Source organism: Malus sylvestris, chromosome 16 (assembly GCF_916048215.2).
Source record: "Malus sylvestris chromosome 16, drMalSylv7.2, whole genome shotgun sequence".
NCBI lineage: Eukaryota > Viridiplantae > Streptophyta > Magnoliopsida > Rosales > Rosaceae > Malus > Malus sylvestris.
The window spans coordinates 17,916,023-17,929,611 of record NC_062275.1 but is presented as its reverse complement, the minus strand read 5'-3'; the positions used below and the strand labels follow the sequence as shown (position 1 = coordinate 17,929,611).

Genomic DNA, 13,589 nt, shown 5'->3' with positions numbered 1-13,589 from the left:
TCAATCAAATAACGTTGATCAATAAGGATCGCATCCAAAGTCATCCTTAAAATAAATATCCCTGAATAAAAGGCCATGCCAGGAAAAAAGAAAGAGAAAAACTCCCATAGAGGAGGATAAATTCAGAATTCAATATGTAGAATTTTAATTTGCAGAAATATATTAATCAAAACAATGTAAAATTTAAGCAGCCCAATCTAATCATCTCTTAATAAAATTCTATGATTGAGGTAGAGTTGGTCCTCACAAAGTCTCAAATGAAACTGAATTTATTGATCCTTTCATGATTCAATTAAGATATTATATGAAAGTATGATCTATTATATTCTTCTCTTATTTGAGAATTGAAAGATTTTTTTATTTTTTAGTCTATTTTATTTTCTTTGGGTTGTTTTATTAACACCCCATATATTGTTGAATACGCCCCACATACTTAATACACCTCATATTTGTTTTTTTCAATTAAAATTTATCTTAATACTCCCCACATTACTTCCAATAATATCCTCACACACTACACTGTCAACATAAACTCCACATTTTATACAGAAAATCCACAATGTTATGTGCTATTTCAAACAATTATCCTAGATATGGTGATCCTTTTGGGTCCCGCATGCACAATGGAGCTCCTCATCCCTTTCCTAGCAATACGAGCAACCGTAGCTTCCATACTTTTCTAAACATTATGTTGAAAACAATCCTGATCCATATGGGCTTTACCCACATAATGGATTGTTTCACCATCCTACTTGCCCTTGCTTCTATTGCTATGACAAACACCTATGGGGTTCAGCGCAATACGAGATGGTCAAATGTCCTTAATCCGCAAATGAGAAGCTTTGTTCATTCCCATCCAGATAGAGTAGTGTTAACTGGTGATGGCCGGCCATGTCTTCCTTTTTTCGGTGGTGTTCCATTTGTATATTTAATTAGGTCAAAATTGTCAATGCATATTAGGGCTTATGAGTTATTATAAATATGGGGTGATTTAACATTGTTTGGGATGTTAATAAAAAAAATGCCTTTTCTTTTTATTCATTTTCTTCTCAATGAATAGTAATATACTAGAAATAGTGCCCGCACGTTGCTGCGGGATTAGAAAATGTATGAGAAAATATGTTTCAAAAGGATAAAATAATATAGATATTTATAGAATGATCAAGTTTGAATGAAAGGTGCATAACCATTTGTATAGAAAATGAGAACAAAGGGATTAAATTCAAATAGAGGAAGAGGTATTATGATGTTAGTAAACAGAAAATTGACCTATGTTTTAAAGAAAATTTTTGAGAGTCTAATATAAGTTCCTATATTTCCGTTGTTTTCCTTGTTCATTCACAAACCCAAAAAAAATCTTCTGTTTACTTTATCCAACCATTGAACTTTTATAGAGTCAATAAAGAACACTAACCTCAATTGGGAGCAAAAGAGTGCTCCACCATCACATGATTGAGTTTTATAAGGTCTTCCATGTTTACAAAACATTCATAACTAAATTTATTAAAGGCTCAACTTTGTACATGGAATAGAATGCTACACAGCAAATTAGAAACAACAGAAAAACAAAAACAAAAATGAGAAAAGGATACGGTTATGCACCCTTGGAAGAATGCAAATCGAGAACTGTAATTTTCTTTGGAGCCAAAAACAATTAAATGGTCAAAAAGCCATGAAAAAAGTTGAAAACCCACAAAAAACCAAAATCTTATATGATTTTGCTTATACTAATCACACAACGAAAACTACAAATAACAAAACAGGAAAAAAATGAAAACGATATGGCAATGCATTGTTGGTAGGATCCATATTGATAATTGTAATTTTACTGTGGGGCGAAAATGATGAAATGGTCAATGGAAACATGATAGACAGATTGAAAAAGAAAAATTGAAGCCAAGGAAAATCTTGAAAATTCACAAAAATCCAAAATCCTATAGGAGTGTGTAAATGGAAAAATTCAAACAGGTTGAATAAAAGCAACACTTGAAATAATTTAAACAATGACATTGTTAATCAAGAGTTAATTCATTAGTATTTTATCTGTAAAAGTGAAGTGAAACATGTAAAAAGATGGATCAGATATAGCTAGTTAGATGCCTCTTTGTAATATAGAGACAAAGTATGCTGAGTTATTTCAGTCTTCATCATTTGGAGAAATAATCATCACTTCCATCTTTTCTCTTCAGAGGAATTGGTTGCTAACAATTTATACACAAAAACTTTCTCCTTTTGACGTATTGTGAACACATGGCTAATTGGTTGGTTGTCTAATGAGAGGTTTGAGTTGGACATACAAAAGTATAGATGAAGATGTTCTCATTGAAGATATACTTTGTACATATGTCCCCCTTAACTCATCAATGGTCAAGCAAGGAATAAGCTATGTATTCAGATTAGGTAAAAAGAAGATCGTTTGTATATACATACATTGGTAGCAACGAATTCCTCTGAAGAGAAAGGTTAGTAAATATTGAATTTAAACGGGAATCAGCAAAGAAAAGAAAGTTAAGAAAAACATATCATTAAGTCATTCCATTGTAGTTGAGGATTTAGGCCATACCTAATAATCTTTGCTTTTATACCGTGCTTAAACATATTTGTTGTAGCTGCAACTTGGTTGTTGAATTTGTCATGTGTCTTCTTTTCATTGAATCTGCGGAGGAAGAGGTTAACATCTCACTATACATTGAAAAAGCAATTGTAAAAACTTTGTTTATTAGAACATGTTTAATCTCTTTGAAAATGTTTGAATTCTTTTTTTAATTTAGGTAGAAAATTGGAAATGGATATATACTATATGTTTAAGGAAATATTAAAAAATAGGATAGGCAGATGGAATAGTTTTGAGGCTTTACCATAATTAAAATAAATGTGCAATTGCAGCATTTATTTCCTATGTAAGCAAACTAAAAACAGTAGTTCCAATGAAGGTAACCTGCATTTGGTTGAACAAAAGTGGGTAAGAATATTAATGTAGCAGTAAGAAAGTATTTAACAAAAGAAGGTGATTAAATGATAACTATATAAATTGCTCAATATGTATTCATGATTATAAACAAATTATTGTAAATTTTGTAACACGTCTTTAAATACTATATTTTTTGTATAATTGTTTAAATTGTTTTCTCCATTTCCTACCAATATTTTTAAACCTTTTCTTGATGTAACTCTAGATAATGCAACATATAATTGACCATGAGTAAAAACAGGTTCAGGAAGATATAATCCAACTTGTTTCAAAGATTGTCCTTGGCTTTTATTAATGGTCATTGCATAACATGGTCTAACTGGAAATTGGCGTCTTTTGAAAATAAAAGGCCATTTGCTTTCAGTTGCTGCAAGAGTGATTCTTGGTATGAAAACTTTGTGACCAATATTAGTTCCAGCAAGAATTTTAGCCTCAATAATTCTATCAAATAATTGTGTCACAATCAATCTAGTTCCATTGCATAAACCCAAAGATTGGTTTAAATTTCGTAATAACATAATTGGCATTCCCACTTTTAAAATGAGATTGTGTGTAGGCAAACCGTTGAAATCAAGTTTGTTTAAAAATTTTGTAGGATACATTGTTTCAAGATTTTCAAAATTTCCATTTGAAGAACACAAAGAATCATAACTTAAAAATGTATGATGTTCTCTAGGTAATAAATTAGTTATATAATCATTTACATCCGACACAGTTGTGTTTCGAGGTGTAATAATAGCTCGTTCTCTTAGATATACAAAATCGTCAAAAGAATTTTCAAAATTGGGAAAAGTTGCACAAAAGATTGCAGCAATTGGGTTTGTGGAAGAATGGATTATTAAATCTTTAGGTATTTCAATCACAGATGTATCAATGTCATTTGAATCATTTAGTGCATCTATGTTATCAATTTCTCCATCACCTACTTTTAAAATCCAATTTGCAAAATCTTTGATTTTTTGTTTTTCATCAATGCTTATATCATTTCTTAACAACCTCATATTTTCTTTTAAACGAAAAATTTTAAAATGTGGCCACAAATAAGAATTGTTTAAAGAAGCATTTATTATATCTTCTTTGTTTGCTCCAGGAATAACAGGTAATATTTGTCGAAAATCACCTCCTAATAAAAGGGGTTTACCACCAAATGGAACAATGTTATTCGGAGCATGTAAATGTGATAGAATATCAGAAAGTGATTTATCCAATGCTTCAAAACAATATTTATGATTCATAGGTGCCTCATCCCATATAATCAAATCAGTTTTTTCAATTAATGTGGCAAGATGAGTTTTTTTCTTTATTGGACAAATTGATGTATCAGTAATAACCAACGGAATTTTAAACCTAGAGTGAGCTGTTCTACCATTTGGTAATAATAATGATGCTATTCCTGATGATGCCACAACTAAAACAATTTTGCCTTCAGATCTAAGCTTACTTATAATTGTATCCCATAAAAATGTTTTTCCAGTACCTCCATGGCCATAGATAAAAAATAATCCTTGTTTTCTTGTATTTACAGTATCTATAACAGTATCATATACATATTTTTGTTCTTCATTAAGTTGTGATTTCAATATTTCATGTTTTCTATATAATTCTTGACAATCATAATTTAATTCTTCTCTTAAAAGTTTATTTTTTATTTCTAGCATCTTTTTTTCATCAGGCATTGGCAAACAATGTTTTTGCAAAGAGCTAGATGCATTGTTAAAAAGTAATTCTAGCTCAAATAAGACAGAATTTTTTAGTTCATCTTCCGGAACAATCATATTAGGAATTGCAAAAGTTTTTTGCAGCTTGTATAAAATATCGTCATACATATTTTTCCAATGAGTATCAAAAAGAATTTCAGGATTTGCAACATCGCAAAACAAAACTATTGTAACAAATAATTGTCTTAACTGAGGAGATGATGCAACATGTGTAGCAGTTGATAAAGCATCTAACCATTCTTTATCATCACCTAATAATCCTAATGATTTACATGCAGCTTGATATGAAGAATGGAGAACACCATTAACAGTTTTGATATCATCAAAATTCAATGCACATTTTTTCAAATTTAAAAGCATTCTTAAATAATATAACTCACCAGATGCAGGGTGCACATATGCTATCCTACCAATTGATCCTTTGCGTTTCCTTGGCTTCCAAAACTTCTGTCGTCCATCATATAAAAACTTGGATGGCATCTGAGCATAAGTTAGCAAGTGTGATTCATTATAAATTTTATTTGCTTCAAACCAAGCTGTTAACATAGTATGTTCAGAAGCTCTTTGATTAATAATTGATTCCAATGATTGATTACCACTGAAAACAATGTTTTGTTCTAATGGTAAATGGACAGGTAATCGCTCAACAGAAGGTTCTCTATAATGTATTGAATATTGGAACAATCTCCAAATAGCCTCATATGGTGATATGTATCTACAATTGAGATATGCTAATATTTCATCATTTGAATCTTCTTGAAGAAGTAACCGTGCTCTATCTGAACCTTTATTAATATATTTGAACAAATACTTTATAAGCATAGATTGACAACATGATTCAACATTTATATGAGCATTGTATCTCAAAAGTAGTTCTGCATTATAAGGAACAACAAAGCTATTATCAATTTTGATGCCATTTTTTATGAAAAATTTTGTATCATCGTCACAACGCTTATAAATTGGAAAACCATTAGGCTCAAATAGTGTTTCATTTTTATATGGTTTTGGAAAAATTTTTGAACACTTATTTTCTCGCATGCAAGGAGATTTTGAATTAATGTGACCACATGGACCATGAATCATAAATTGATTAACAATTTCATAAAGCTTTGGATTAACAATTTTATCCGGTATTTCAGCTGAAATAATAGAATCTATATCACATGAGGAATGACACTTGAAGTTTGATTTTAACCATATTAATATATGAGAATGAGGCAAACCTCTTTTTTGAAATTCAATCATGCAAACATCTGTTTATAAGAAAAATAAAAGAAAACAAACAAACAGAGAAAAAAAATTATGTTAGGTCAGAAAAAAATAAATAAACATTAATAAAGGAAAAGAAGGACTCTTAGAGACTTACTTGCTTCAACTTCTCCAAAAGGTTTTCCAGATTTTATAAAGTGAAGCATATCATCGAGTTTCATTTTAAATACTCTGGAAATTATATCAGGCCTATCTTCAGGTTTGAATCCTGGTTTTTTCTGAAATTCTCTTATGATTTCTGGCCACTTTATATTGTATGTGAATGTTATGAATAAATCAGGATGTCCATATTCTCTGCAAATAGCCATTGCATCTTGATAATTATTAATCATATATCTAGGACTCCCTGTGTATGAAGCAAGCAATACAATTTTTTGTCCCAAATTGTTTGCATCATTATCACCCCTTGACATCGCATCATAAATTCCTTTGTAAACTTCACTTCTTAAATTTTTTTGGTTTTGCCTAATGTAATCTAACCTATCTTCTTCAAGTGTTGCATAAGAATCAACCAAATATTGTTGAAAAAGTCTCCCCCCTTTTAACAATGTTGTTAAGCATGGTTCTCGTTCTTGAATTTGATACGCTATAAAAGCTCTCATGGGTATCCTTTGTCTTTTAGTCTCTGAACCCTTATAATTTTTGTTCCATTTTAAATCAGGTCTATAACCATCTTCACCGTATGGGAAAAGAAGAGGATACTGCAAAGACATAAATTTTGGATTTAATTTTGTAACACGCTTTAATCCTTCACTTTTAGACTCAATAATAATATCTCTATTAGAATCAGCAAGTCCTATATCACCAACTATCAGACCACTTATTTCATCACTTGTTGGTTGGTCATATTGTTTACCATCTGTTGTTTCTCTTGCTGATAATCTCATTTTCAAAGAAGTGAGTCTATTAGTTTCAAACTTATCTCTTGCTGTTCGAAAAAGCTTAACTAACTCATTTGACATATCAAACATCTTAATCAAACCTTCAACAATTTTTGGATCAAGCTTTCTATTATTTCCATCAGATTCAAAAGCCTTCAATCGATTTTGGACTTCATTGTATGTATCATAGACATATAATTGTGCAAATTTTGGACACTCATTGTCAGCAGGCAACAGAGATCCCATCAAATGGCAAACTTGACCACTAATTTTGAAAATATAAGGACCTGAACCATCATTAATTGAGTGATCAATTTTGGCTCCCATCGAAGTAAATGAAAACATAGAATTGTAAGCTCTAATATTTTCTCGAAATGATAAACTTTTTGGACCACCATTTGGATCAAGCAAAGATTCTAAAAAAAGCGGTGTTGGTTTTGGATTTGGAAAAGCAATTTTTCCTTGTTGACAACAAAAAGTGAAAATAGGTTCATCTTTTTTACATACTTGCTTATGAGACTCTTTCAACAAAAAATAGGCACCGCAGTGACTACATTTATAATTCTTATCCCCAAAATCCATATAATCTTTTAAAACCCCTGCAAAAAAAATACACAGGAAAGAAAAGAAAGAAAACGGGACTTAGGAAAGATATGCAATAAACTAAATATAAATTTACACGATAACAGAAATATATTTTTATATAAATTAAAAAACATACCAGTTCTGCTTTTCTGGAAGAATGCTTGGCCCTTGTTCATAAGATTGTAATTTTGAGGATCAATCGTTTTTTCAGCCATGTTATCAGAATTATCCAACAAATTAATAGGTTTTTTACCTTTTCGATTAGAAGGCTGAACAATTTTTTCAACAGATGCAGTATGCTGCAGTTTATCATAATTAGCATTTTTCAAATCGCATTGTACAACAGCTGATCCACTACTACTACACTGATGTTTAAAATATGGAGTTCGAAGAAATGTATCAATCTGAGATAAAACAGCGTTTTCATGATTTTCAAGATAACTGGTTCTACACACTTTTCTTGGCTGATGGTCACACTGAACCAAGACATTATATTCATTATCACTATTTGTTTGTTTTTTGTTGTTATCATCATTGACCAACGCATTTATAGATCTTTTAGACATGTTGAAAACAAATTGTTATGAGGAAAAGCGAAGAGCTGCAAAAAAGATTGGAAAAAAAAAGAAAAAAAAAGTGAAAAAAAAATTAACACATAAATCACACAGCAAAAAAACATAACAAACATTAATTATGAACAAACCATCAAAATTAGGATTTCAATTTAAACACAATTAAAGTTAAAGGAAATACCAAGTTTATTCATACTTTATAAAACAAAATCGAAACAAATACTTAAAATTTGATCTTAACAATTCCAAAATTTTAGCTCACTCACCTTTAGTACAGAAATCTTTCAAACACAAAGACAAAGACGCCAAAGCGTGAAAGCACAGTATTTTGAAACCCTCCTTTTTTTTCCAACTTGCAGAGTTGAAATTTTTCAAGCACCTGTATTTGTCAAGAGAAATCATCACATTATATCAATAAAAAAAATCATCGGTAACAAAATCGACACACATGAAAAAACAAACAGTGTACAAATAACATTCAGGATGAAAATGTGCTTGGTGAACAGAAAGACAAAGAATGGTTCACGTGGCCACCCCAAAACAGGTTGAAAATTAAGCTTCACTATGAATGGAAAGATTAATAGATGATAATTAAGAAGGCCTGATACCCAAGCCAAAATCGGAGATATCCTTTGTAAACAAAAAGATTGAGCATTTCCACTAATTTTTTTTGGGGGGGGGTGTTTGGGAAAGCTCATAAAAAGACATCAAATTTTATACTTATTGCATGCAAGGTATGCAACAGCTTCCCACCGCTTAAAATCACATAAATAAAAGGAATAGAATCAAGAAAAAAAGTTAATTACACAATAATTACACCTTCACTAAGATTAATAAATTAACCAAGGAAATAAATTATAAAAATGAAGACCATGAGAATAATTGGCTCACCTTTGTACTGTGATTTGCTGCCAAAAACAAAAATAATGTCATATACATTAAGCCTGCCTAATTACTAAAAACAAAACATTTTGCGAGAAGTAAGAACATACCCAAACTTGTTTGCAAATAGATGAGAAAATTTTATACCTGAAACAAATGGGAAATTTATTAGGAAAGATAGATCAGCCCATATGTGTGTAATCTATATGCAAAAAACTACTTTCTTCATCAGCCAAATCGTTTCACAAATAAATAAAAAAACAGAATCATATCTTGAACAATGCCAATTAATGATTTCCCATTTCCTTAAGCCCAACATGAAAGCCAATGAACTAACGAAAGAGCGAAAAACAGAAACAAAAAACCTCAATTAAGCAATCAACTGGAATCAAATGGAGAACTATTTAACAGTATAGGTATAATTTATTGATAATAAAATAATAAAAAACTCTATTTATTGTAGGCCTTAGGTGGAGCATCACTTTTGTTAGAAGGCAGAAATGAACGGAATAAGTCCTGGGTATAAGATTCCCTCCTCCTCTTTCTATTTAATCTCACCTTCGCACCTTCTCACTCCGAGGACGAGCAGTCGCAGACCCTTTCGCAATTTTCTCTCTATGTAAGTTGGCGCTCTCTCTCTCTCTCTCTCTCTCTCTCCCTCTCTCTCCCCTATCTATACCTGTGTACTCTCCTTACTTACACAGTTACACTGTTGACTTTTAGTCGTCGAATCCAAGTTTTTGTGCTAAACTGTTTGGTGGGTATCTGTTAGTTCTTCCTTTCTTTCTTCATCTCACTTTGCTCGGTGCTTTGATTCATTTATTTTTGGTTGCGTAGAGTGGAAATCTTTGAATGGAATTGAATAACATGTTCGTTTGAATTCTTGAACTAGTGTGCGATTGTTAATGTTAATCTGGATTGATGGAATGGCCATATAGAACAACTTAAAAAGATTCCAACTTTAGTCCACAGTGCTCGAATTCGCGGCTACCTTTTTACTAGATTGGATCATGGCGATGGGTATTAATTTGGTTTTGCAAGTGTAAATTGAATTGAGCAATTTCCTTGACTGGAAAGAGGCCTCAAGACTTTCTGTAGCCGAAATTCTTACAGGTGCTATGTGGTAGTATCAAATGTGTGAGTATACTATATGCCAATTCCAAGTTATGTAGAATTTGAGGTGGCAGATTGACTTGCAGAAATTTCAGGTAGCTGTTATCGATGTTGATCAAAATAATCAAAAGTAGCATCATTTTTCATGTTAAGTAGAATTTGAGGTTGCGGATTGCTTGTTTCTATTGTTTGGAATATATCATACGTCTGCTGTATTCGATTGATGAAGGAATGACATGCTAAAACTCATTCATTTAAAAGGAAAAAACAAGAAAATATAGTTTATTTTTTCTTTTTCTTTCTAGGAGATTTGCTGTTTTTTATGACCAATGCTACTGACCATTTGAGTAATGAGCTACTGCATAATTTCATTTGTCCTTTGACATCACAAATTGACAATATCTTCCATGCAATCTACTCTGTAGTAAAAGATTGTCAACGCTTTTAGCCATGGGCAGTTCTAAAGATGGTCCAGTGAAGGAGATGCCTCTTGGGGTAGATGCAACAACTGAGGAAGAATATGCATCACAGTCTAGGTTACTTCAAGACTTCATTAGTATTTCCAGCATTGACAAGGCATGGATTTTTAAATCTGATAGCGGTACAATTTCTCATTCTTCTAACATGCACGTCCTTATCCTTACATACATGCAACAGATTCATATATACGTACATTACATATGTAAGGAAATATATAAACACATGTACTTCCTCTCTAATTGAAAGCCAAAGAATTTTTCCTAATGAGGACATGCACATTAAACTTTGTTTCAGGAATTGGGTCTCAGGCAATGTTTTCAATTAGTCAACCGAATCTTTTGGCAAACAAGAGGAAGAAATTCATTCTATCCTCTCATATTTCAAGAGAAAGTAACAATTCTGTAAACTTCCAATGGTCCCCGTTCCCGGTTGAGATGACAGGAGTATCTGTATTTGTTCCATCCCCGTCCGGTGCAAAGCTTTTTGTGGTTCGGAATCCTGAGAACGAATCTCCCTGCCAATTTGAAATTTGGGGCCAAGGTCAATTGGAGAAAGAATTCCACATTCCCCAATCTGTTCATGGTTCAGTTTATGCTGATGGATGGTAAACATCGTGAATGCAGTCTTTCCAATTATCGTCATACATGATATTTGATGCTAGTCTTGTGTACTAGACGTTTTGTGCTTTATGCCTTTAGTGATAGTAGTAGAATTACGCCTCTGTTTTGATCATTAATCTTTTCATATATCTAGATTTCCTCCAGCATAAAAGAGTTCAAATTTTCAATGATACAGGTTTCAGGGAATTTCTTGGAACGCTGATGAAACTCTCATTGCTTATGTTGCTGAGGAACCAGCTCCCTCCAAGCCCACATTTACAGGTCAGGGATACAAGAAAAGTAGTTCCACGGATAAGGACTTTGGTAACTGGAAAGGTCAAGGGGATTGGAAGGAAGAATGGGGGGAAACCTATGCTGGAAAAAGGCAGCCTGCACTTTTTGTCATCAATATTAACAGGTCTTTAACAATTGGTTTAGTTTCTATTAGTACCAGGATTAGAAGTAAGGAGATTTCTCGTTTAAATGCCTGGCTAACTTTAATTATCCTATGCTGTGCAGCGGAGAGGCACAAGCTGTCAAAGGAATTGAAAAGTCTTTGAGTGTTGGTCAAGTTGTATGGGCGCCACCAGTTAAAGGCTCGCATCAATCGTTGGTTTTTGTTGGGTGGTCAGAAGGTATCAGAAAGCTTGGTATCAAGTACTGCTTTAACAGGCCCTGTGCATTGTATGTGGTCAAGGCACCAAATTTTGAATCAGAAGCAACTGGTTCTGAACTCAAGTGAGTTGCTTTGTGCAATACTTATTGTTACTTATTGATTTTTTGGATCTTCTGCTTGTTAATTGTTTTGGAAATTCATTGTGCTTCTACATTTGATATAACTATTACTTTCTTTCACTGTTCTAGAGCTAGTTCAACTGAAGATCTTCCTGCTGTAAAGCTGACTCAAAGCATAAGTAGTGCTTTCTATCCACGGTTCTGGTAACTTTTTCCCCCATCAGACACTTAGTTATGTGTTCGTGTGCACTTTACCAGGGTCTGTAACATCATGCAGTACTCAAATTTAGTCTATGATATAAGTTTTTGACGTTTATAGCCTCTCTTTTAATTTCAAAACGGAAATTGATATCTTAATATTAATTGAAGTTTGATGAACATTTGAATCGGAATTGTACTGATTGTTTCACATTATCCAATAGATGGTTGATTGTTTCAAACATCATTACAATTACTGATTCTGATTGTATTTGAAACATGATCAATGTAATTTTGGCAGCCCAGATGGAAAATTCCTTTTGTTTTTATCGGCTAGAAGTTCTGTGGATTCCGGGGCACATTCTGCAACAGATTCTCTTCACAGAATAGACTGGCCAGTGGATGGAGTGCTATCCTCATCTGCAAAAATTGTTGATGTGGTGAGCTCTCTGGCTTTTATCTTTCTGTATACTAATCAACTTTTATTTCCTGATTGATAATTTAAACTACTCAGTTCTGTGGAATTCTTTGTTCGAGTCCATGTGCATGTAAATTATGAACAAAGGTTCATTTGTTAAGATGTGCTTATAAGTAAGCATTAAGCGTTTCCTTGTAAAGGTGTAAACTCATATGGGTTTGCATTCCAGAACTGTTAGGATTAAAGATCGTGGTTCGCTTACTTGTTTTGGTTGGATGCTGTTTTGCTATTTGCTAGTTGCTACTATATACCAGTGGTATCTTTTGTAGTTGATTTGTAAATTCGATGTTGTATTCATACACACTGAGGATGAAATTCAATATATAGAAATTTCCTTTGACCTGTTTTCTTCCCTTTTTTTATTCTGGTGTGCGGTACTTTTGTGCATGGGTAGCGAACCCTTGAACTCTAGGTTAATTGTCTTCAACAAAAGGTTTTGATTTCATGAAGGTGATATCACACAACATAATAATATAAGTTTAGGAAATTTTTTATGAATTTTTCTCTCTTTATCTCTCTCCCTACTTATATAACAACACTTAATACACTTCTTTTTTGAAGATTCCTGTTGTTATGTGTGCTGAGGATGGTTGCTTCCCTGGGCTTTACTGGTCAAGTATCCTTAGTAATCCATGGCTTTCTGATGGATGCACAATGATCATATCTTCTATCTGGGGTAGCTGTCAAGTGATACTTTCTGTGAATGTTTTGAGGTAACTATAATGACTAATCATATGACACTCGTATCTCCATGGGGTCGTTACCTTTTTAACTTTTTATAACTGACCTATGAAAGTTATATGGAAGTACAGCGGGGAAGTATCACGTATCAGCTCTGCTGATTCAAATTCATGGGATGTTCTTACACTGGATGGGGACAATATCATTGCTGGTAAAGAAATTGCCATTTTTTACTGATAATTACTCAGGAAAAATTTACTGATCAATAACGAAATTTCTCTTTATCTTTGATTTCTGAAGTGTCTAGCAGTCCAGTAGATGTACCTCATATCAATTATGGTTACCTTGTTGATAAAGAAAGTACAAGTACCGCATGGAGTTGGTTAAATGTATCAAGCCCCCCAAGTGAATGCTCTGAGAAGGT

The 13,589-nt window shown here is 32.6% G+C and overlaps 1 protein-coding gene, 1 long non-coding RNA gene and 1 other non-coding gene across 5 annotated transcripts in view; 1 reads left to right on the top strand and 2 right to left on the bottom strand.

The window, feature by feature from the left end:
- LOC126606772 (acylamino-acid-releasing enzyme-like) overlaps positions 1 to 13,589 on the top strand; it is a 58,761-nt gene that overhangs the window by 37,971 nt on the left and 7,201 nt on the right. Inside the window, exons 1-10 of one of the 2 annotated variants that reach the window (XM_050274162.1) lie at positions 9,336 to 9,500; positions 10,420 to 10,595; positions 10,769 to 11,078; positions 11,270 to 11,491; positions 11,593 to 11,811; positions 11,938 to 12,012; positions 12,308 to 12,446; positions 13,046 to 13,197; positions 13,297 to 13,376; positions 13,466 to 13,587. In XM_050274162.1, coding sequence (XP_050130119.1) covers positions 9,382 to 9,500; positions 10,420 to 10,595; positions 10,769 to 11,078; positions 11,270 to 11,491; positions 11,593 to 11,811; positions 11,938 to 12,012; positions 12,308 to 12,446; positions 13,046 to 13,197; positions 13,297 to 13,376; positions 13,466 to 13,587 — 1,614 coding nt within the window. In that variant the 5' untranslated portion in view covers positions 9,336 to 9,381. Of the gene's footprint in view, positions 1 to 9,335; positions 9,501 to 10,419; positions 10,596 to 10,768; positions 11,079 to 11,269; positions 11,492 to 11,592; positions 11,812 to 11,937; positions 12,013 to 12,307; positions 12,447 to 13,045; positions 13,198 to 13,296; positions 13,377 to 13,465; positions 13,588 to 13,589 lie in introns of those variants that run through there. The other variant, XM_050274164.1, reaches the window with a different exon arrangement.
- Positions 1,401 to 9,231, bottom strand: LOC126606790 (uncharacterized). 2 transcript variants are annotated; one of them, XR_007617364.1, is made up of 7 exons: positions 8,992 to 9,231; positions 8,891 to 8,907; positions 8,266 to 8,378; positions 5,070 to 5,169; positions 2,859 to 2,938; positions 1,593 to 2,656; positions 1,401 to 1,494 (listed from the first exon to the last, which is right to left on the bottom strand). It is a non-coding gene; the product is annotated as an uncharacterized LOC126606790 (long non-coding RNA). The 2 variants fall into 2 exon arrangements; XR_007617363.1 differs by having other exon boundaries at positions 1,401 to 2,656; positions 8,992 to 9,191.
- Positions 2,074 to 2,176, bottom strand: LOC126609449 (small nucleolar RNA Z103). Its single transcript, XR_007618164.1, has one exon. It is a non-coding gene; the product is annotated as a small nucleolar RNA Z103 (small nucleolar RNA).